The sequence below is a fragment of the Chiloscyllium plagiosum genome, unplaced genomic scaffold (genome assembly GCF_037043375.1).
Source record: "Chiloscyllium plagiosum isolate Xiang-an unplaced genomic scaffold, Cpla_swu_hap1 HiC_scaffold_5, whole genome shotgun sequence".
NCBI classification, from domain to species: domain Eukaryota; kingdom Metazoa; phylum Chordata; class Chondrichthyes; order Orectolobiformes; family Hemiscylliidae; genus Chiloscyllium; species Chiloscyllium plagiosum.
The window spans coordinates 95,581,162-95,606,490 of NW_028270143.1; the positions used below are offsets into that span (position 1 = coordinate 95,581,162).

The 25,329-nt window shown below is 39.9% G+C and overlaps 1 protein-coding gene and 1 pseudogene across 5 annotated transcripts in view; one reads left to right on the forward strand and one right to left on the reverse strand.

Annotated features, from left to right (window-relative positions):
* The window catches only part of arhgap12b (Rho GTPase activating protein 12b), a 200,324-nt gene that overhangs the window by 57,807 nt on the left and 117,188 nt on the right, over window positions 1-25,329 (reverse strand). For all 5 annotated transcript variants that reach the window (XM_087987515.1, XM_087987514.1, XM_087987513.1 and 2 more), the window contains 2 exons: window positions 21,076-21,207; window positions 6,083-6,163 (listed from right to left, as the gene is read on the reverse strand). In XM_087987515.1, coding sequence (XP_087843641.1) covers window positions 6,083-6,163; window positions 21,076-21,207 — 213 coding nt within the window. The remainder of the gene's footprint in view (window positions 1-6,082; window positions 6,164-21,075; window positions 21,208-25,329) is intronic.
* Window positions 4,104-4,520, forward strand: LOC148149989 (actin-related protein 2/3 complex subunit 5-like protein pseudogene; annotated as a pseudogene).

Sequence of the window (25,329 nt, forward strand, 5' to 3'; positions counted from 1 at the left end):
TTGATCCCCTAGATCTCACATTTTGTCTACTGTTTTAAAAAAAATGCTACGGTCCTGAACCAAACTCTGCCATACATTTGGTGGTCTGGGTTGAGAATGTGGTGCTGGACAAGCACAGCAGGTCAGTCAGCATCCAAAGAACAGAAGAATCGACGTTTCAGGCATAAGCCTTTAATCATTTGGTGGTGTGGTCCAGGTTTTTAAGAATTTGGGGTTTCTTAGTGTCATATAGCACAGAAACAGACCCTGCGGTTCAACCAAGGAGCAGGTGAATCGACGTTTCGGGCATAAGCCCTTCTTCAGGAATACAGGCAGAGTGCCTGAAGGGTGGAGAGATAAATGAGAGGAGGGTGGGGGTGAGGAGAAAGTAGTATAGAGTACAATGGGTGAATGGGAGTGGGATGAAGGTGATAGGTGAGAGAGGAGGGAGGAGTGCATAGGTGGAAAGGAAGATAGGCAGATCGGACAAGTCATGGGGACAGTGCAGAGCTGGAAGTTTGGAACTGAGGTGAGGTGGGGGAAGGGGAAATGAGGAAATTGGTGAAGTCCACATCGATGCCCTGGGGTTGAAATGTTCCGAGGCGGAAGATGAGGTGTTCTTCCTCCAGGCGTCGGGTGGTGAGGGAGCAGTGGTGAAGGAGGCCCAGGATCTCCATGTCCTCGGCTGAATGGGAGACGGAGTTGAAATATTGGGCCACAGGGCAGTGTGGTTGATTGTTGCGGGTGTCCCAGAGATGTTTCCTAAAGCGCTCTGCTAGGAGGCGTCCAGCCTCCCCAATGTAGAGGAGACCGCATCGGGAGCAACGGATACAATAAATGATATTGGTGGATGTGCAGGTAAAACATTGATGAATGTGGAAGGCTCTTTTGGGGCCTTGGATGGAGGTGAGGGAGGAGGTGTGGGCGCAGGTTTTGAAATTCCTGCGGTGGCCGGGGAATGTGCCAGGACGGGAGGGTGGGTTGTTGGGGGGCGTGGACCTGATCAGGTAGTCACGGAGGGAACCGTCTTTGCGGAAGGCGGAAAGAGGTGGGAAGGGAAATATATCCCTGGTGGTGGGGTCTGTTTGGAGGTGGCGGAAATGTCGTTGGATGATTTGGTTTATGCGAAGGTTGGTAGGGTGGAAAGTGAGCACCAGTGTCGAGATTTGCTTATGTTAAGGCTGGTTAAGATTTCCCTAGTGAGTTTTAGAACACATGGAAATGAAAATGGCTCTCTGTTGCTTCAACCTCTCTGGAAAAGGAATATTTATCATAGAGTAATTTACAGGAATTAACCAAGTTTTGATAAACAACTATCAGGAGTTGAAACTGAAAGTAAGGCTGAAATTAATGTGTGCAGAAGCTGTGGCATACTGCTTAAATAACCTAGAAAATAACTCAAATAAAAAAGAGTAATTTTTCATCAGTACAAGTTTATTAATCTTAAATGATAATCTCTTTCTCCATAAAATCCCACTGGAACAGCTCCTTTCTATCCGACTACTAATGAAGTGCCCCATGAACTAAAACCATTTCACCCACAGCAATCTTTGATTGATGCATTTAACTTGCTGATTTTATTTATCAAATGCCAGTTTGCCGTCCTTGGAGGTCCTGCTTTATAACTTAACTCCTAACTGTTCAAACTCTTCCAGTAGAATCTCCTTTCTAGCCTGACCAAGGTTATTGGTACCAACTTGGATGACAATTACTGGATCCCTCTCCTCAATCTCCAAGTCCTTCTCCCACTCACAACACACAAATTTCTCATGTTTGCAGAGCAGGTCAGAGATTGGAAATCCTGAGTATCAAATTCTGTGACTTCTAAAAGCTTGACCATTATACAAGATGCAAGTTTGAAAGGTGATGGAATACTTTCTCTCAAATGCTTGAATACTTATCGTATTTCTGAATACCTCAATTGAACCTACACTCTGTATCCTAACACCTTGTTGTCTGTCACATCTCCAGGGAGCAGCCTTCACTCCAAAACAGTCCCAATTTCTTCAATCTGCCCTCATAGGTGAAGTTTCTTGTTCTTGTAAATTGCTTCTACTGTCTCTCCATTGCATTTCCATCTGTCGTATGATGTGGCACCCAGAACTGTAAATAATACTCCAGAGGTCAAACAAGTGTTTTGTACAAGTTTAATGTTACCTCCATGCTTTTGTACATCATTCCCCTTCTTAATTTGAGAGGTGCTGGAAGACTGAAAGTTGGCTAACATGGTGCCACCTATTTAATAAAGGTGGCTATGGAAAAGCCAGGGAACCAAAGATCAGTGAGCCTGCCATGAGTGGTGGGCAAGATGTGGTAGGGAATCCTGAGGGACAGGATTTACATGTGTTTGGAAAAGCAAAGACTGCTTAAGGATGGTCAACCCATGGCTTTGTGCATGGGAAATAGTCTCTCATTAACTGGATTGAGTTTTTTGTAGAAATAACGAGGAGGATTGATGAAGGCAGAGTGGTGGACATGATCTACATGGACGTTCCTTATGGTAGACTGATTATCAAGATTAGATCACACAGAATAGAGGGAGAACTGACTGAGTGGATACAGAATTGGCTCGCAGGTAATGACAGGAGGGTGATGGTGGTGGATCGCTTTTCAGACTGGAGGCCTATGACCAATGGTGTGCCACAAGGATCGGTGCTGGGTCCACTGCTTTTCGTCAATTATATAAATGATTTGGATGTGAACATAGGCGATATGGTTAATAAATTTGCAGATGACACCAAAATTGGAGGTGTAGTGGACAGCGAGGAAGGTTATTTCAGAATACAATGGGATCTTGATCAGATGGGCCAATGGACTGAGGAGTGGCAGATGGAGTTTAATTTAAATAAATGTGAGATGCTGCATTTTGGAAATGCAGGGCAGATCTTATACACTTAATAGTAGGGTCCTTTCATAATTCCTTGAAAGTGGAGTCTCAGGTAGATAGGATAATGAAGGCTGAGTTTAGTATGCCTGTCTTTATTGGTCAGTGCATTGAGTATAGGAGTTAGGAGGTCATGTTGTGGCTGTACAGGACATTGGTTAAGCCATTATTGGAATATTGTGTACAATTCTAGTCTCCCTGCTTTAGGAAGGATGTTGTGAAACTTGAAAGAATTCAGAAAAGATTTACAAGGATGTTTCTAGGGTTGGAGCTATGGGAAGAAGCTGAATAGACTGGGGCTATTTTCCCCGGAGCGTCAGAAGCTGAGAGGTGACCTACTTGAGGTTTCCCATATATACTCAAATAATAGTCAAATTATTTTGACTACTTTTTAAACGTTAAATTTATGGGGTCGACTATTACATGGACTTGAGTGGCTGAAATTCATGCCCATCAAAACTCATACTGTATCTATGTGTTTATACTAAATACATTTTAAAAAATTAAGCTAAATCTGAAAACCCAGAGCGGGGTCTGATGACTGTCAGAACTGGAAGACCCAGAGTGGAGTGGCAAATGATCCAAAAGTGAAGAAGAATTCCAGGTCAAATTGAGAACAACTGCAGTGGATATTAAGGTAGCATTTGACTGAGGATGGGATCAAATAATTTAGCAAATTCCCAAGTCCTATTCGACAGGATCTATCAAACGTACAATCACTATTACAGAATGAAAAGGGCAGAAAGTACAAAGGACAAATAATACTTCAAAGATAAACAACAGTTACCCAGTCATTATTAGATCAGCTTTTCATTCCAGATTTTACCAGTTCAAATTTGACCAATCATGGTCAGATTCAGACCAATGACCCAAGAATATTGGCCTGAGGTTCTGACCTGCTAGTTCAGTGACAATACCAATGTTCTCTAATCTACACATGGTAATCGGCACACTGATGTGAATCACAGCATCGACTTCCAGTTCTAGAAGTCATTGTTGATCGCGAGAACGTAAAATTAAAAGGAAGGCTGGACATTACAACCATCTCTGCTTTTTGTTAGTCGAAGTCCTCAAAACTTAAAATGACGAGCAAAACATTCCCAAACAGGCTAAAGGTTTGGGTGAAAGTAACATGATCACCCGGCACTGATGCAGCCTCTGGCTCAGTACATGCAGGGGTCTACAAGGGAGTGGATTATTTTTCCCATTACCATTTGCTTTTTTAACACAAATAGGGCTGATGCTTTACAACAGATTCCGTAAAATCGGCATTGATAAGTATGATGAGAACAGGTTTGTGAAAGTGTAGGTGGTAGTGGTGGAGCAGTAGGGGCCCAACTCACTGCAGTCTCATCAGGCAAGGAGATATGCTTGGTGCATTCTGTGTAGCATCAAGATATCCTCCAATCAGAATGAAGAATCAAGCAGTTAAAGAACAGGCACAGGCAATAGCTCTCAAAGTCCTTTCATCCTTTAATAGTAGTGAGATAGAATAGGCTGTTAGGTCATTAGATAGAAATGGTGTTTAAAGAAGTACATTGATAAAGAGGTCAAAAAACCCAAAGAAAACAGTACGATATTGGTGCAGTGGCATGAAAAGGCATAACTGGTGGTTGAGGCAGGTTGCATAGTTCTCATCGCAAGAAAAACAGTTTAAAAAGTTATAGGATGCATTGACTTGATGTGGACTGTAAGTATGAGGAAGCAACAGCAAAAGAGAAAAGAACAGCTATTTGCCTTTAATGTTATAGAACAATTCTTGTTTGCCTAGCAATGAGATGACCACTGCATTGCTAAAGACATAAGGATTACTTGCTTGCTTTCTTCAAGAGAAACAGCAGCCAATAAAAGATTCCAAAGAATCCATATGAATATACAAAATTGGAGCAATTTTGTAAGCCAATTAGCCCCCTGGATTTTTTCTGAACAAATAAGATTACAGCTGATTTTCTTGCATTTCGAATTCAATGTTCTTAACTACCCCAATAATCCTCAATTCCCATGCTTGATAAAAATCTACTCACCACTGTCATAAAAATATTCATAACCTTCACCTCCAGAAGCAAAGAGTTCCAAAACAACCCCCTGATAGAAAGGGATGACACCTAATTTTAAAACAGTGCCCCTCCCTTGTTCAGCACTGAACCACAATAGGAAATATTTTTTCCATGTCCACATTATCTAGACCATTCAGGATGTTATACACTTTAACTACATCACCCCCCACCCTTCTAAATCTCAGTAGAAAGAAGCCCAGCCTGTCCAAACTATCCTCATAAGAAAATGTGCTATTCCAGACATCAATCTAGTAATTTTTAATAGCTTAAAACGAGAATGTGATTATATTTTTTAGAATATATTCCATGAGTAATCAAAACAATTATTTTCTAAACAAATTATTGAAAGCTATTTTACCATATAATTGCAAAACTGTACAGATAAATGGGAAGTTTCTTCAATTCAATGGAATTTGTATATTAGTTAACTATACAATTGTGGACAAAGAAAATGAAAGCTTATTATTTAGTAAATAAAACAAAGATAAATAAACAATTTCAACTAAGACTACAAAAAAAACTGTTTAAGATATGAATTAACAATTTCAATATTATGTGTAATACACAACTTGGACAAGGACTAATTTCTGCATGAAGTTACATAATCAAATGATAACTTAAAACCTGCTTAAATCTCCCTACATCTAAATAACACAAGAAATTGGAAGGAAATACATGATTCCATTGGCTCATATCAAAGCTTTTAAATGCATCATCTCCCCAGTAGCTAAACAAACTCAACTTTACCAATGCTTGTATGCTCAGCTCAAAGTTTACATAATTGCTATAATCAAAGACACATTTGTACCACTATAGAAAAAGTACCAACTTAATTGTTACTTACTAGGGCAATAAATTATCAGAAGAGAAATGAAACTGAAATATTCATTACAATACATTACTGTAATGAATTGCAAGTCATGACTCCATAATTTAATCACACAAAATGATTATGAGAATTAGCCAATCACAATGTAAATGCCAAATCAAACAGATGAACCCTCACAGGAGAAGAAACTTGATTTCAAATTAAGTGCTACTAGTAAAAGAAATTAAATTCATTAAGACTAACTACAATTAAAAATTACAAGTAACACAAATTTAAGAGATATTTATCTTAAAGGGTGATTCAGGACAATTTAGATTAAAATAAAATACTAACTTGATCAGGATGCTGTGGAAGCAATGATGATGAAGCACAGAGATGTTCAGAGGAATTACGCTTGTGCTTGTTTGCAGTGAACTGAAAGAAATCAATATTTTTCTCATTGGTTACTCAACCCTCAATTTACTGAGACATGCTGATTTATAGATTAAAAGACTTGCATCTTTTTCAAATAAACAAATGAGTAACAGTATTTGTTTTACTTTTCCCCAGCTTGGATTAATCAATTTTTGTTTTTTTTTCCAACATTTATTTGTATTTTAAAATATTTAATCTATCATTTTCTAAAAAATAATCCATCAAAATGTTATAAAATACTTATCCTCCATAATAAAACCTATCCATGGGGAAAACATTCCAAAAACAGTAAATTAAGGAATTATGTTACAGTACTCTTGGCAAACAGATTTACTTTCCTTAACACTGTAGAACGTTTCTCTCCCCAATTACTGTACCGTTACTCCATTTTCTCTTTTCATGACTAGGGGATCAGGCTTTTCAGCCACTGCGAATAGTTTTAACTTCAGAGTTCTGGAGTCATTTGTAAATTATTTTTCTACCTTCTCCAGAAATTTAGCACAGCGTTTTTCCTTCACAATTCTATTCCTCTAAAAGTGAACTCTGGTGATTAGTTTCCTATTGCTAGATAAGAATTAGGAGAGGGAGTAGAGAATCCAGCCCCTCAAGTGCAGCACCTATTATGGCCTTATTGGTCTGTAGTGCAATTTGCAGTATTTATGCATTTGTTTTCCAACATATGTCAGCTCATATCTTACTTAGATTCTTATTTTTCTGTACCAAAATTTAATACTTCACACCATATTATTTGATAATTATTAGCCCATTTATTAAGTTTATAAATGACTTCTTGCAAGTTGTTGGAATCTCATTGGCATCAACTACCCCTCCCAACTTGAAGTTGCTCAAAACTTAGACAATATGTTTTTGATTTCAAAGTCTAAACTAACAATATGAATACAGGGAAGGCAGTGAGATGATGATAATGCCATTGGACTAGTAAATCAAAGTCCCAGGCTTATGTTTTGGGGACATACATTCATTTAATAAATCTTGAATCAAGAGGTTGTCTCAGTTATAGTGAGAGTGAACAATTGGTAGTTGTTACAAAAATCTATCTGGTTCATGAATGTCCTTTAGGGCAAGAAATCTACCCTCTCCACCTGTTTTGGCCTACATGTGTCTTCAGACCTACAGCGATGTAACTGACTACCAAATACCTACTAATATAGCCTACCAAACCATTATGAAGTTTATAAAAAAAACGTTGGATGGACGAACCAGTACAGAGCTAAGTAGCATAGAAAAACACAAAAAACCACGTCCTACTATCCTGCAAAAGGTCCTCCTTATATATGTGGTCTGATAAATGGCAAGCAACATTTGCACCACACAACTGGTTGCAATAACTATGTTCGACAAGAGAATCCAATCATCATCCTTTGGTATTCGACTGTATTATCATTGCTGAATCTCCACTATCAACATCATGGGGTCACCATTGACTGGAATTTAAACTCAAACCTGTAAAAATAGTATGGCATTCATCATTCAGGATTTTAATCTACAGGTCGGTGGTCAAACCAGGTCAGTCAGGGTAGCCTTGAGGATGAGTTAATTGAATGTATCTGCAATAGTTTTCTTGAAGTTTTCTCCCACAAGGGAGCAAGCTATCCTAGATCTGGTCCTGTGTAATGAGACAGGCATAATTAATATCCTCATAGTTAGTGATCCTCTTGGAAGAAGCAATCACAGTATGGTTGGATTTAGAATACAGATGGAAAGTGCAAAGATAAAATCCAATACCAGGGTCCTGTGCTTAAACAAAGGAGATTACAGTAGGATGAGGGAGGCATTGGGTAAAGTAGAATGGAAGCAAAAATTTTACAGTGGAGGACTTCCAAAGTAATTTTTCAAAGTGTTCGGCAAAAGTATTTACCAGTGAAAAGGGGTAATCTGCCATGGGTGTCTCAGGAAATAAGGAGGCTATCAAATTAATTGGGAAGGCATACAAGGTGGCAAAGACCAGAAGTAAAACTAGAAGATTGGGAAAATTTTAAAGGTTAACAGAAAGCCACAAAATAAAGCTGTAAAGGAAAAGTAAGATTATGAGATTAAACTAGCTCAGAATATAAAGACAGATAGCAAAAGTTTGTATAAATATATAAAACGGAGACTGGCTAAGGTAAACATTGGTCCTTTGCAGGATGAGAAGGGGGATTTAGTAATCGGATATGAGGAAATGGCAAGAACAGGTATTTTGTGTCGGCCTTCACAGTGGAGGACACGAATGACATGTCAGTGATTGATGACAAGGAGACAAAGGTACGTAGGACCCAGAAACAATCATTATGACGAAAGAGGTAGTGTCGGGCAAGCTAATGGAGCTAAAGGTAGTCAAGTCTCCTGGCCCTGATGGAATACATTCTAGGGTACTAAAAGAGACAGCAGGAGAAATAGCAAATGCACTTACGGTAATTTTACAAAATTCGCTGGACTCTGGGGCAGTTCCAGCAGATTGGAAAACAGAAAAATGTGTCGCCACTATTTAAAAAAGGAGATAGACAAAAGATGGGGAATTCCAGGCCTGTTAGCTTAGCTTCTGGAGTAGGAAAAATGCTCAAATTTATTCTCCTGGAAGAAATAGCAAGATATCTCGATAGACGTTGTCCTGTTGGGCAGACACAACACGGGTTCATGAAATGCAAGTTATGCTTAACTAATCTACTGGAATTCCATAAAGACATTACGAGCATGGTGGACAACGGGATCCCTGTAGATGTGGTATACCTAAATTTCAAAAAGGCATTCAACAAGGTGCCACAGTAAAGGCTGCTGCATGAGATAAAGATCCCTGGCGTTTCAGGCAATGTATTAGTATAGATAGAGGATTAATTAACTAACAGGAAGCAAAGAGTGGGGATAAACGAGTGCTTTGCTAGATGGCACTGACTAATAGCGTGCCTCAGGGTTCCATATTGGGACCGCAATTATTCACAATTTACAGAGGAACATCGATTATCCAAATACCAATTATCTGAAAATCAGATTAGCTGAAGGAGGTCTCGAGGTCCCAATAGAAATATTACAAAGACGTGCTTCCAACAGTGATCGCGTCTTTTGTTTAAACAGACACCGTCTCCAAATGACTGACTGCCCGCCTCTCTCTCCCCTGGAGTTCTACAGAGGGGTGTACCCTAAACCCATCCCCCTTCCCCAGATAATCTCTCCAACATTCTCCTGTACAGGGCAGACGTGGAATCTGTCAAAAAGTTGCAGTAAGTGTATGTGAGTTATTTGAAGACTTACCTCACAAAGGCAACTGCAGCAGTGTTGTTGTTGGTGTCCAGTCCAGCGGCCCCAGAGAGGGGGCGGGGGGGGGCAGTGTTGCATGGTTTTGGGGTTGGTGGGGGGGCGGGGAAAGAGGTGTTGCACAGGGTTGGGGTTTGTGGGTGGGGGAGGTGTTGGGGTGGGTGGAGGTGTTGCACGGGGTTGGGGGCGGGGGGGTATTGCATGGGGTTGGGGAGGTGATGCATGGGATTGGAGCGGGGGTGTTGCTGGGACGGTTTTAGGTGCGGGCGTAGGTGTTGCACGGAGTTGGGGGTGGAGGGCTTTGTCGGATGGCGTCAGGGGCGGGGTTGGAGGCGAGATGGTGGTGTTGGGGATGGGGCCTTGCACGCTGTGATGCTGCCTTACCTCCTGAACGGGGAGCAGACTTTAAAAACTCCGAGCCCCAGAGGAAAGGCATTTAATCGATTAACTGAATAGAGCCATAGAGAAGTACAGTATGGAAACAGACCCTTTGGTCCAACCCGTCCATGCCGACTAGATAACCCAACCCAATCTAGTCCTACCTGCCAGCACCCGGCCCATATCCCTCCAAGCCCTTCCTATTCATATACCCATCAAAATGCCTCTTAAATGTTGCAATTGTACCAGCCTCCACCACATCCTCTGGCAGCTCATTCCATACATGTGAAAAAGTTGCCCCTTAGGTCTCTTTTACATCTTTCCCCTCTCACCCTTTAAACTAGTAAGATGGGGGTGGGGGGGTTGGTGGGATCCAGAGTGATAGTGAGGAAAGAGATCAATCTGAGACGGGTACAGCTGAGAACAGAAGTGAATCAAATAGTCAGGGCAGGCAGGGACAAGGTAGGACTAATAAATTAAACTGCATTTATTTCAATGCAAGGGGCCTAACAGAGAAGGCAGATGAACTCAGGGCATGGTTAGGAACAAGGGACTGGGATATCACAGCAATTACGGAAACATGGCTCAGGGATGGGCAGGACAGGCAGCTTAAGGATACAAATGCTACAGGAAGGATGGAAAGGGAGGTGAGAGAGGAGGGGGAGTGGCATTTTTGATAAGAGATGGCATTACAGCTATGCTGAGGGAGGATATTCCTGGAAATACATCGAGGGAAGTTATTTGGGTGGAACTGAATAATAAGAAAGGGATAATCACCTTATTGGGATTGTATTATAGACCCCCTAATAGTCAGAGGGAAATTGAGAAACAAACTTGTAAGGAGATCTCAGCTATTTGTAAGAATAATAGGGTCGTTATGGTAGGGGATTTTAACTTTCCAAACATCGACTGGGACTGCCATAGTGTTAAGGGTTTAGATGGAGAGGAATTTCTTAAATGTGTACAAGACAACTTTCTAATTCAGTATGTGGATGTACCTACCAGAGAAGTTGCAAAACTTGACATACTCTTGGGAAATAAGGCAGGGCAGGTGACTGAGGTGTGAGTGGGGGAGCACTTTGGGGCCAGCGACCATAATTCTATTTGTTTTAAAATAGTGATGGAAAAGGATAGACCAGATCTAAAAGTTGAAGTTCTAAATTGGAGAAAGGCCAATTTTGACGGTATTAGGCAAGAACTTTCAAAAGCTGATTGGAGGCAGATGTTCGCAGGTAAAGGGATGACTGGAAAATGAGAAGCCTTCAGAAATGAGATAACAAGAATCCAGAGAAAGTATATTCCTGTCAGGGTGAAAGGGAAGGCTGGTAGGTATAGGGAATGCTGGATGACTAAAGAAATTGAGGGTTTGGTTAAGAAAAAAAAGGAAGCATATGTAAGGTATAGACAGGATAGATCGAGTGAATCCTTACAAGAGTATAAAGGAAGTAGGAGTATACTTAAGAGGGAAATCAGGAGGGCAAAAAGGGGACATGAGATAGCTTTGGCAAATAGAATTAAGGAGAATCCAAAGGGTTTTTACAAATATATTAAGGACAATAGGGAGAGAATAGGGCCCCTCAAAGATCTGCAAGGTAGCCTTTGTGTGGAGCCACAGAAAAAGATACTAAATGAATATTTTGCATCAGTATTTACTGTGGAAAAGACTTTGGAGGATACAGACTGTAGGGAAATAGATGGTGACATCTTGCAAAATGTCCAGATTACAGAGGAGGAAGTGCTGGATGTCTTGAAACGGTTAAAGGTGGATAAATTCCCAGAACCTGATCAGGTGTACCCGAGAACTCTGTGAGAAGCTAGAGAAGGGATTGCTGGGCCTCTTGCTGAGATATTTGTATCATCGATAGTCACAGGTAAGGTGCCGGAAGACTGGAGGTTGGCAGACAAGCCTTACCTCAAATGGTTGGGAAATTATTGGAGAAGATGCTTAGGAACAGGATTTACTCATATTTGAAAGAAAATGAGACACATAGACACAGCGTATCACGAGAATCTCTTCCCCATAGCTGATGTGCGTAAGACTATAGAGTATATATTTAAGGTGAGGAGCAAGTAATTTTGAAGGAATGATTATGTTTTTCCCACCCAGAGGGTAGTCGATATACGTAAAACCCTCAGAGAGTGACAGAGGCAGGTGCTCAGGCGACATTTAAGAAGCATCTGAATGACTACTTAAAATGCCAGGGCCTAGAGGTTTATTGACTGAGAATAAATGGGATTACTGTTGGTTGGCATGGGCAGAACAGCCCATTCATATGCTGTATGACTCTAATGGACTTAATAGGGATAGGCAGGATGGCTTAGTGAGGGGGTGTTCTTGTCGCAAATTCGATTGAGTTTTTTTGAGCAAGTGATGAAGATGATTGAGGGTACAGCACTGGATGATGTTTACATGGACCTTAATAAAGGGTTTGACAAGGTAGGCTGGTCCAGAAGATTAAGTCACATGATATCCATGTGAGTTGGTAAGGTGGATCCAAAATTGGCTTGGTCATAGAAGACAGACACTAGTTGTGAGGGGTGTTTTTCTGACTGAAGTTCTATGACCAGTGATGTTCCATAAGGCTTAGTGCTGGACTCTGTTGTTTGTAATATATAAGTGTTTTGGATGAAAATGTAGGTGAGCTGATGAATAAGTCTGAGGATGATTGATGGAGTTGAGGAAAGTGAGGAAAGCTGTCAAAGGATAAATCAAGAAATGACAAGTGCGATTTAATTTGGACAAGAGTGAGGTGATGCAGTTTGGGAAGTCAAATGCAAGAGGCAAGTATACAGTCAATGGCAGGACCCTTAGGAGAATCGATATGCAGAGGGATATTTGGATGCAAGTCCATAGCTCCCTGAAAGTGGCAACAAAAGTGGATAAGATGGTAAAGAAGATATATGGTATGCTTGCCTTCACTGGTCAGGGCACTAAGTACACAAGTTGGCAAGTGTGAGGATTTGGTGAAGATGTAAAAGAAAGTTTACCAGGATGTTGCCGGGTTTGGTTGCATTAACTATCAGGAGAGGTTGGACAAACTTGGATTGTTTTTGCTAGAGCATCAGAGGTTAAGGGGCGACCTGACAGAAGTATATAAAATTGAGGGGCATGGATAGTCATAGTCTTTTCCTCTGCCCCCAAGGTAGAATTGCCAAACATTAGGGGGCAAAACTTTACGGTGAGATGAGGCAGGTTTAAAGGAGATGTGCGGTGCAAGTTTTTTTTTAAAACACAAGTGTGGTTGGCCCTAGAACACATTGCCAGGGGAGGTGGTAGAAGCAGATATAATAGCATGTTTAAAAGGTATTCAGACAGACAGATGAACAGGCTGGAAACAGAGGGATATGGACCATGCGCAGGCAAATGGGATTAGTTTTGAATGACAAGGGCCATTTCTATGCTTGACTATTCTATGTTCTAGCTCCCTCCACTGCAAGTGTTCCTACACTGAAAGGACTGTAGCACTTCAAGGCAGCTAACCATCATCTTTTGGAGGTGAATTATAGACAGACTACAAATATGTTAGCTCAACCAGCAATGCCTACATCCAAATGAACAAATGTAAAATCTCACCCCAACTTCTTTAGCAGCACTTTCCAACCCAAAACGCTACCACCTAGAAAGAAGGAAGCAGCAGATGCATGGGAACCTCATCACCTCACAATTCACCCCCAAACCAGATCACCATTCCAATATTGCTGAGTCAAATTCTGAGAACTCCATTCCTTGCAGCATTTGGGTGTATCCTGCATCATGTGAATTACAACAGCAAAGAAGGTAGCTCAACACTACCTTCGCAAGTACAAATAGAAGTGAGCAATAAACGCTAGCCAATGATGGCCACATCTAAGAACAAATTAAGTATTTTTAATATTAATTGTTAACAAGGAGTCCCAGCACTAATCCTCATGGAATTCCACTTCCTACTCCTGACTCAGAATTGAGAACCTCTGCCCTTGAACTTTATGTTCTGGTTTTTAAGCCACTTAATTCTTCATTGTTCTGTGATTGATACATTATCAAATGCCTTTTGAGAATATATTTAATCCAATACATTGGAGTTATAGATTTCTGTCAAAGTATGAGTTTCTCTCCCGAGACCCATGCTGCCAGTTCATGATATTTTATATTATATTTTTTGCTTATACTAGTGGAACCTTGTCAGCTCCTGCATGGCAAGTCATAGAGATGTACAGCATGAAAACAGACTCTTTAGTCCAACCTGTCCATGCTGACCAGATATCCCTACCCAATCTAGACCCACCTGCCAGCACCCGCCCCCATATCCCTCCAAACCCTTCCTATTCATATACCCATCCAAATGCTTCTTAAATGTTGCAATTGTACCAGCCTCCACCACATCCTCTGGCAGCTCATTCCATACACGTACCACCCTCTGCGTGAAAACGTTGCCCCTTGGGTCTCTTTCATATCTTTCCCCTCTCACCCTAAACCTATGCCCTCTAGTTCTGGACTTGGGAAAAGATCAGAAAAGGTGATTCACAATATCAAGCAAAGTCCAATTTTAACAGCAAGGTTTTAACAGAATCTCATTCCTGAGTAGCAAGGGATCCATTTGCATTCATTAACATCTAACATTATTATCTTTTCTCACCTTAATTATATGCAATTTACTGTTCTCCCACAGAGCAAAGAGAAACCAGATAGCAACAATTCCCAACACCAAAGGCAAACTCTAACTAGTTGCTTACTCCCCTGGGTATCCATCTTGACCAGCCTTCCCCGAAATCAGAGGGCACTGACCACCTTCATCTTTGGCCACAGAAGGCAGCATCACAAATGCACTAGTCTCATCACACCCATCATGGCACATCTCCAACTTGGAACACAGTTTACCACTTGACTTCGGAGCACATGCACATCTTTCAGTATTTTGTTATTCTCTCGTGGGATGTGAGCATTACTGGTTGGGCCAGCATCCTTAGTTGCCTTCTTAGACCACTGCAGGCCCACAATGCTATAAAGCAGGGAATTCCAGGAGTTTGACCCTGAAAGAATGGTAATATATTTTCAAGTCAGGATGGTGAATGGCTGAAACGAGAACTTGCCTATGGTTGTGTTCCCATGTATTGGTTGCCTATGTCCTTCTAGGTGGAATTATTTTTTGGTTTGTGAGGGCACTGTCTAATGATCTTTGGAATATTTATGCCATGTCTTTTCTAGATAGTACACAACACTGCTATTGAAGGCCGAAGTGAAAGGAATGGATTTTTGTAGATATGGTGCCAATCAAGTGGGCTGCTTTGCTGAAGATGATGCCAAGCTTCTTGACTGCTGTTGGAGTTTCACCTATCCAGGCAAGTGGGTTGTATTCCATCACATTCCTGACTTGTACTTTGTAGATGTTGGACAGGCTTTGGGGAGTCAGGAGGTGAGTTACCCAATGGAGTATTCCTAACGTCTTGTTGTCACTGTATTTACATAGTTCTGCAGCCACTGTATGTGTGTGATAAATCCAGTTGAATTTCTGGTCAATAGGAACACCTCAGGATGGTGATAGTGGGGGAATTCAGTGATGGTATTGCCATTGAATGTCAAAGGGACATGGGTAGATATTCTCTTACTACAAATAGTCATTGCTAGCATTTGTGTGGCATTAATGTTATCTGCCACTTGACAGGCTAAGCCTGGATATTATCGAAGTATTATTGCATTTGAATGTGGACTGCTTCAGTATCTGAGGAGTCATGAATGGCATGGAACATTGTGAAATCATCAGCAAACATTTCCACTTCTGACTTGATGACAGAGAGGAAGTTATTGATGAAGCAGCTGAAGATAGTTGGGTAAAAGTGTAGCATCAAGATCCTGGAGTCAAACCTGGAGTCCACAGAAATCACCGGGTTGAGGGGAAGCATCTCTGCTGGTTGGAATTAGAGCACACACAGATTGTGGTTGTTGGAAGTCATTCACCTCTGTAACAGTGCCTCAAGCTAGAATTTATAAGATGCCACATTGACGAACTGTGACTACCTCACACACATTTATATACATCTATGAGGTGAATCCTTTCATCCAAGATGTTTATTTGCAGATACATTCTATTTTGTTCAAAAAAAGGTTTGTAGTCACTGTCAGTCAATATGGCATCTTATTAATTCTAGGTTTCAGAATACAACCAGTCTGATTCTAGGTTACAACTCAGACTGATTCTGATCAAACCTCACACCTACAGTTCAGTATCTGACCTGATATGTCACCTTTTCTATATTCCTCTCGCTCTGCCTGACTGCCATGACAGCACAGCACTGACACTGACTTTATAAACACTTTACACACGGTCTAACACTCTTGCTCACCAGCAGAGATGTATTATCTGACACTCCACTCACATTTTTAGATCTCTCTGTCTATAAGCTCTGTGCCCTGCTCTCTCACTGCACCAAATGAAGGGGCTGCACTCTGAAAGCTTGAGATTTCAAATAAACCTGTTGGATTATAGCCTGGTGTCATGTGAGTTCACATTCTGTCAAATGGGATCTTGATGTCAAGCGGGTAATCACTCTCACCTCACCTCTGCAATTTGGTTCTACTCTCCATATTTGAATCGAGGTTGTAATGAGGTCAGGAGCTGAGTGGTTCTGCAGGAACCCAAACTGGGCAGCAGTGATCATTACAGTTTGCTGCCTTGCTACTTTGTACTAGAACAACATGTATCTTAGGGGTCTTAAAATTAGGAATACGGGACCAGGAGTCAACCCATCAATCAACCCATTGATTTCGCTCCACCATTGAATTAGATCATAGCTGATCATCTACCTTAATGCCACCTGCATATCACTCAATGTCATTAGCCTTCAGTAAAGGAAAAATGTTCAACCTGGAATTCAATGAGCATATTCAAAAGATCTTACACTATGTGTAGAAAGAATTGCTGCTCATCTCAGTCTTAAATGACATAACCCTTATTCTGAAGTCATGTCCTCTAGCTCTAGATTCATCAGCAAGGGAAATATCAGGCTGTATCTTTGCTGTCATCCTCTAAACATTTTGTAATTTTCAATAACAGCAGTACTTATTCTTCAAAACCCAAGGGAATACAGGTCTAGTTTCCTCAAAGAGAAACAGAAATTGCTGGAAAAACTCAGCAAGTCTAGCAGCATCTGTGGACAGTATGAAAAGTTAACTTTTCAGGTCAAGTGACCCTTCTTTAGAACGGGTGTTTACTCAATCTTTCTGTATAAGACAATCCTGCCATTCAGGGAGTATTATTGTGAAGGTCTGTTGCACTCCCTCGCTGGCAAGCATACCTTCCTTAGATAGGAAGACTAAAAATGCACAGCACTCCAGGTGAAGTCTCAACCAGGTTCCATACAATTGCAGCAAGGCATCTTTGCTATTGTGCTTGTATTGGAACTTGCTGGAACCAGCATCTGACATCTAAAAAAAAGGCATCAATATGAAGATGCTAAACACAGTTACACGATCCCACAACCAACAGACAAGATCAAACCTCCACAGGCTGTATGCAATTACCAATGGTGATGGATAACAAAACGACACAAGATGAGGACACTCTACAAATGTCCCTGTCCTTAATGGTGGGGGAACCAGCACATCAATACAAAAGACAAGGCTTGAGGATTTGCAAGCAACTTTAACTCGAAGTGCTAAGTTCCATTTTTGTATCCTCCTGAGGTCCCCAATATCAAAGATACCATGCTTTACTCTACTCCAAATGATATTTTTAAAAATGACTGAAGCCATACAGCATCATCTATTGTCCCTAACAACAATCTGGCAGTAGCAGTAAAGACTTGGTTTTAGAACATGCTGCACCACTAGCCAGGCCATTGCTAGAAGCAATATGGAAAATTTTCAAGGACATCCTCACATTAAAAAATGATTGTTCCAGTCTGCTTCCAACAAAGTTGTGGAAGATGTCGGAATTCTCTTTTTCTTAGTCTTGTGTTCACTTGCTTCTATTTTTATGGACAATAACTTGATGCTAATCTCAAGTAAGCATACTTTCTAATTCAGAATTTATCTTGCATTATAATGGAACATTATTATCTCAAAATGCATTTATTTCCCCCAAATTACAAAACTGTGTGTTGTGGATTACGAAACAGATGGTTAACTAGTATTTTTAGTAAAAAAAAAGAGTATGCAGACCATACAATGAGGTTAATTATGCATTATGTCACAACTGAGTGCATTATATGTTTTGAAGTGTTACAGATTTTCAAATTTATTTTTATTGTTCCAGCATAACACAATTTTCACCAATCTTTCTACATTTGCACAATATTCTGCATCTTAAAATTAAACTGGACTTAGTATACAGTTAACTGCAGTATTCTGTTAAGCAAAAAGTAAATTTAAGATATTAGAACTATTACAAATATACAGAATATCTCATTTAAAATTAGAATATCATTATAAATAAAAATATAATCTAGAAACGAAAATATGATAAATGGGTAAAAGAATGTACTTCTTTTTTACTGGAATAACATTTAATTTCTTTTTAATATATGGCTATTTCAAAGAGTGACATCCTTGTGCTCAATTTCCCAAATTACTCCATCACTAAAGAATATTGAGAGTTACAACATCTGAAAACCAGTATTTGAACTGTACATCCATATCAAGAAATACTGAAAATTGTTTATGGTTGCAGTAGTTAAAATGCTTTTCCTATATATTCTGAGAGTTCTGTGGATAAGGATAGATTCATATTCAGGTATTCTTCTCATTGGTTTGAATAATGCAAGTTACATTTTAAAGATTGGGGTGGGTGAGCAGGAATGGAGAAAACTAAGAGTGTGTGTTTATTAATCTTTGAAGGCATTTGGACAAGCCACTAGGATCCATAAAAAAGACACAGAATCTTTGGATTTAGAAACAGAGATATAGAGTACAGAAGAAAGAAAATTATATAGGTTAGTATAGGTTAAGGTTAAACTCCAGTTAAGGTGAAGTATAGGTTAAGCTCCATTTAGAGCATCATGTCAAATTTTGGCCACCACACTCTAGGAAGGATGTTAAAGGTTTAGAAAAGGGAAAGAGATCTACTAAATTGTAAAGAGGAATGATACGCCAGACAATCTGGAATTAGTCTTCTTAAATATGTAGGATTTCAATAATGCAAGTAAGAAGGAACAGATTTCAGTGGCAGAGTTCAGTAATCAGAGGACAAATTTAAAGATAATTAGCCAAAGAACTAGAAGAAAAGATAAGGAGAACTTTTTTTTCAGAAATGAAAAGTGATTGGGAATATTTTGCCTGATAATGTGTTGGAAATAGGTTCAATAATTTTCAAAGCAGAATTAGATTAATACTTCAAGGGGAAAAAAAATCTTCAGGGCTATGGTGAAGTAAAGGAGCAAGGGGTTGATTGAGTAGCTCCTTCAAACAGCCTGCATGAAGATGATGGGCTGACCATCCTCACACTGTGCTGCATCAACCTATATCTTTTCATTTCATGTATGGTATATTGCCATTAATTAAAATCTTAAATGCAATAATACTTTTTATTAAAATTATGGTGCTGCAAAATATTCAAGATCAAGTTACACTTCATTGCTGACGTTCATTTGTGCATAGATATAATAATACCTTAATCAGTTTACAGATTGCTCAGTATTTGTGTGAACTCCATATCTTATCTGCCATTTTCATTATTTACACCCAACACTGCATTTTCATTATTTACACCCAAAAACTGCAGAATGTAACCATTTATCCAAAACCAAGATTACTCCAAATTCTAAATAAATTTAAATTCTTTAAACACTTACAAAGATAAAAAAAGGTTAGAAAAACAACTGTGTTTTCCTTTGTAGTAGCAATCACTTTTCAACATTTAAGACAGCATTTGTAGAGAAGCAAGAATCAATGTTTCAAATCTTTAAAATTTCTAAGTTCTGGTAGGAGGAGACAACTAGCTTTGCAACCATCTCCTGCAACACCATTTCTGCAATGATTGCATCTATGGGATCCTGAGTGTACGTAGCATTATGTCCAATCATAGGTGGAATTGGGAGTAAGGATCACAATCCTAATTTTTACTGGGTTCATCTTGAATAAAAAAATAAAGTGCTGGAAAACTCAGCATGTCTGGCAGCATCTGTGAAGAGAGAAACACAGTTCATGTTTCATGTCCAATGACACTTTTTCGGTTTTGATTTTTGCTTTTATTTGAAATCATTTCATTTGAACTTTATCTTATCTTACCCAAATTCACCCAACCTTCACATCTACTTTTAAGTTAATTTATTTGTTTTACAGAGCCTTTGAGCTCCTGGTATTTATTACATCAGGCTGGATAACTGTCAAAATGGTGAAACACAATTAAACACAATGTATTAATAGTGGCATTCACCAGCTGTCTTGAAACATAGCAGATTCTTCGGGCACTTAATAAGGTAGAAACAAAATGGCAGCTTCCCATGGTGGGAGAGTGTAGCACCAAAGGGCATAATCACAGAGTAATTGGTTTGCCCACTTAAAACAAAATGAGGGGAATGTTTCTTCTCTCAGAGTGCAGTCAGTCTGTGGAATTCCTATTTGCAAGAGGTTGGATTATTAAATATATTCAAGGTGGAGGCAGATAGGTTTTCAAATCATTAAGGGAATCAAAGATTGTAGGGAGAAAGCAGAAAAGTGGAGTTCAGGATTATCAAATCAGTCATGATCTTATTGAATGGCCGAATAGACTCAATGGGCTGAATGGTTGACGTTTCGTTCTATGTTTTATAGTTTTATAGACTTGAAACAATGATCTACTTGCCTAACGAACTGACTGGCAGCTTTCTAGAGTGGAATCTTCTCCAACCTTTCTCAGGTGGGGGTGGAAGTTCCACTCTAAATCAATTAAGGCTGTCCTTTGGCTGGTTAGCATGGCACCAGACAGACTTCTTGGTCAATGTGTTGGGAAATTGTTAAATATACCCTATTAACTATGTTTCACCTTCCATGGTTGTTGCCTGAGCTGTTGAGTATTTCTAGTGTTTTCTGTTATTATTTCAGATTACAAACATTCACAGTTTTTGCTTTTATATTTTGAATATTTCTGTAACAGATGAAAAAGTCATATTTGTATAGTACTTTAACAATCTACAGTGCTTTTAACTTCAAGGCGAGGTACCATCCTGGTCATCAAACTTGGCAATAAATAGGCACACAACAAAGTTCCAAACAGCTATGTAATTATTTCATAACATGTCAGCATTAAAAATGAACATGATGTTAGGAACAGTGGTTTTATTTACTAACCATAAGAAATATCAGTACAATGGGAGGTATAATTTCCTACCTTATCAAGGTCCAATTGCCCAACTCCATATGTGCTATGTCTCCAATTTGTCATTAATACAGACTCAGTTGGCTTCCTGTCCAAGCTTCTGCTTTTACTAACAACTTCTTGTCGCTTTGCTGCAATGTTGTACTATTGTGAAAAGGAAATCATATTTTAAAAATGATTCACCAAATCTACTAAAACTAGCAAATACTTCAATCAATTTGTTTCTGGTGCAAAAAAAACTTCAAAAACTGTCCTTCAATATAGACCTTAAAGCCTGTGAAATAATAATTACACTGAAGGTACAACAAGACGTCAGATGGCTTTCTCTTGCCACATTTATGTTTTTAGTGTTAAGAACAACTACATCTGGTGGAAAAGCAGACATTTTCATACAGCTACAGTTCTAGTCTGGAATTATTAATATTTAGCTGTTGTATCCATTGCCTATGATCATGAGCTTGCTGATTCCAATTTGATCTCTCTCTGGTGCTTTCTGCGTGCACAGACATTTGATGGATCAGAAACAAGTGTAATAATGCCCATCACAGAAACATAGAACATAGGAACTGGGAGTAGGCCATTTTGGCCCTTTGAGCCTGCGCCACCATTCAATATGATTAGGGCTGATCATCCAAATCAGTGACCTGTTCCTGTTTTCTCCCCATACCCTTTACCCTGTTATGGACTAAGCCAGACCACTCAAAACACTCTCAAGCAGGAAGTTCAGACCATAACTTTGCAATTTGTTTCAGTTTTGGATGTTGGTCTGCTCACTGAGCTGGAAAGTTCATTTCCAGATGTTTCGTTACCCTACTAGGTAATATCCTCAGTTGGCTTCAGGCGAAGCAACGCTGAAATTTCCTGTTTTTTATTTGTATGTTTGGGTTTCTTTGGGTTGGTGATGTCATTTCCTGTGGTGAAGTCACTTCCTGTTCCTTTTCTCAGGCGGTAGTAGATGGGAAATTGCAAATGAATGCCATCTGACAGAGTGCCACCTGCGAACAGCTGTACTTCCTGCACGAATGCCTAAGGAAACAGGTACTACCTAAATGTCTTCAATACGAAACTCCCCTTAACATCCCACTAGCCATAAGAAGAGCTGAGTAAAACAGCCACAGAATGCTTAGAGAAATCATTAATGATGCCCACAACAGACTCCATAAATACAACCAGAAAATGTTGCATCAAAAATCTTTACTCAGTCATATAACAGACCATGAATGGACAGACACAGTACAACGAGCCATAGATATTAGGCAGCGACAAACACAGAAAATGAAAAAACTAGACCTGCAGAAAAAACTAGACAAACTTACACAAATTGACAACACAGATGCATGGATTAAAAAAAAACTTATCTGACCGATCCTTAACTGACAGAAAAAACTGTCTTAGTAAGAGGATTAAATTACAACTGCCAGGATGCAGACAAGAAAGATTTTTTAGCAGCATTAGAAACAATACTAAAAGATGACCAACTCTCAGAATAAACCCAGCAAACCATCAGACAGGTAGTCGCACCAACATTAAGCAGAAAAAGGAAGGAAACATACTCAATACACAAGAAAGGAAAGCACTAGAAAGACTAAAAAAAAACATTGTTATCCTACCTGCAGACAAAGGATGCTTGACAGTCATTCTAAATCGAAGAGACTACAATGAGAAAGTGAATGCACTACTTACAGATACCAAGTGGCGAAACACCCAACCACACACTAGAGAACCAAATCACAGCCCTACTCAAAAACATTCAGAAATCTGGAGAAATAAATGAGATAGACAAAAAAATGAAACCAAACGGATCCAACATACCACGCTTCTACGGATTACCCAAAATTCACAAACCAGGAGCACCCCTCAGACCCATAGTCTCAGGACCTGAAGCAACAACTTCCAGATTGACCAAGGAACTACACCAAAGACTAAAACACTTAGTAGAAGACTCACTCCACTCCATTCACTCCACCCAAGAATTCCTGAAGACCAAAGACACTAAGGTAGAAAAGGATGAAATAATGATCTCCTTTGATGTAACAGCCTTGTTTACATCAATCAACATTAACCTGGCCAAGGAAACACTGACTACACTATTAGAAGACCCAAAGACACATACAGCAAACACCACTAACTTCATCAACAAGGACAGTACCATAAAGCTAGTGAACCTATGCCTAACCACACACTTCACCTTCAACAACAAAACCTACAGACAAACCAATATCAGGGTTCTTAGCAGAGGCAGTAATGCAGAGACTTGAACAAACAGCTCTGCCAACCATCCAACCCAAACTTTGGGTCTGTTACGTGGATGACACCTTTGTCATCACTAAACGAAACAAATTAGAGGAAACCTTCAAACCTTCAACCATCAATAATACCCTTACTGGCATAAAATTCTTAAAGGAAAACAACAACAAACTGCCATTCCTAGATGTCTCAGTAGAGCGAACAGCCAGTGGGCAACTTCAAACCAGCATCTACAGGAAAACAACACATATGGACCAAATGTTGAACTACAGAAGCAATCATCCCAGCATCCACAAATGAAGCAGCATCAGAACATTAGTTCAATGAGCCAACACACACTGCAGCACAGAGGAACTACGCAGAGCAGAGGAAAATCACCTATACAGTGTACTCAAAAAGAATAGATGCCCAATGAACACAGTCCGCCGATTTCTCAGCAACAAACCCTAACAAGCAGACAAAACATGTCCAGAAACCCTAGCCACTCTCTCCTACATCAAAGACATCTCGGAAATGACTGCCAGACTACTCAGACCCCTTGGCATTATGGTAGCCCACAAACCCATCAAAACACTAAAACAGCAGCTAAAGACACAATACAGACAACGATCAAAACTAATGTCATTTACAAAATACCGTGCAAGGACTGTAAAACACACTACAGTGGACAAACAGGCAGAAACCTAGCCACCAGGATACAGGAACACCAACTAGCCACAAAAAGACATGACCTTCTTTCACTAGTATCCTCACACACGGATGAGGAAGGACACCACTTCGACTGGGACGACACATCCATCCTAGGACAAGCCAAACAAAGACATGCATGAGAATTCCTAAAAGCATGGCATTCCAACCAGAACTCCATCAACAAACACATCGAGTTAGACCCCAACTATCACCCCCTGAGAAAAGGAACAGAAAGTGATATCACCAACCCAAAGAATCCCAAACATACAAATAGAAAGCAGGAATTTTCAGCATTTGCTTTACCTGAGGCCCACTGAAGATGTTACCTAGTAGAGTAACAAAACGTCTGGAAATGAGCCTTCCAGCTCAGCGAGCAAACCTACATCCAAAACCTCAACCTGAGCTACAAATCTTCTCAAAACTCGCTAATTTGTTTCGGTAAATGTACAGTGAAACTTACCGGATAAAACTAGCCAGGTTGACTACTAGATTTTAAAAACAGAAAAAGTTATTCACAAAATTACACAATGAAACACAAAGAACAGACTAAAGAACCCCTACAGAACTCACCCTATCCAACTAGACTTAATTATGCTGTTCTGAATATACACAACAGTCCCAATTAGCAAACTCCTTTTAAAAACCAGTAAAAATGGAAAACATGCTTACAGGTTAAAGTTGAAAGGCAGAAAAGAGAGTGAGTTTCCACACAGCTCCCTGCTAAACTTCCAACCAGTTCAAGACTGAACTAAAGCTGCTCAGCTAGAAAGCTGACCACTCCCCTTTCATTCTACAGGTCACTTCTAAAACATGACCCACTTTGGCCTGAAGTCTCATCTGTTTACATGTAAACAAAAAGCCTCTCAAAGTCCTTTTCATCCCTGTACCAAACCAGTCTGATCGGAGCCGGGTCCGGTTTATTGCTCCTCTGAAAAAAATCAAGGACAGAGTCTCCTTGAGCCAAGAATAGTTTTTCGGGAAAAAAGGGACTAGCTTTGTGACAACCCCCAGGAATTATATCAAACTCCTTGAAAAATAAAAATTACTTTCCCTCAATCACTTTCTGTAGCAGGGAATTCCCAGGCTCAGCACTCTCTGGATGAAGGAATTTATTATCATCAAGACATTCCTACTCCTACATGCAAATCCTCTTGCTATGAAGACCAACAAACCATTTGCTCTCTTTGTCTGGTGTATCCGCATGCTTATAGGTGTATTGGTGTAGAAGGACAATCAGAACTCATTGGGCAAGATGACTGACAGTGCAATCTATCACCATTCAGATAATCTACCTTCCTGTTTTTGCTACCAAATTGGACATTATACTAT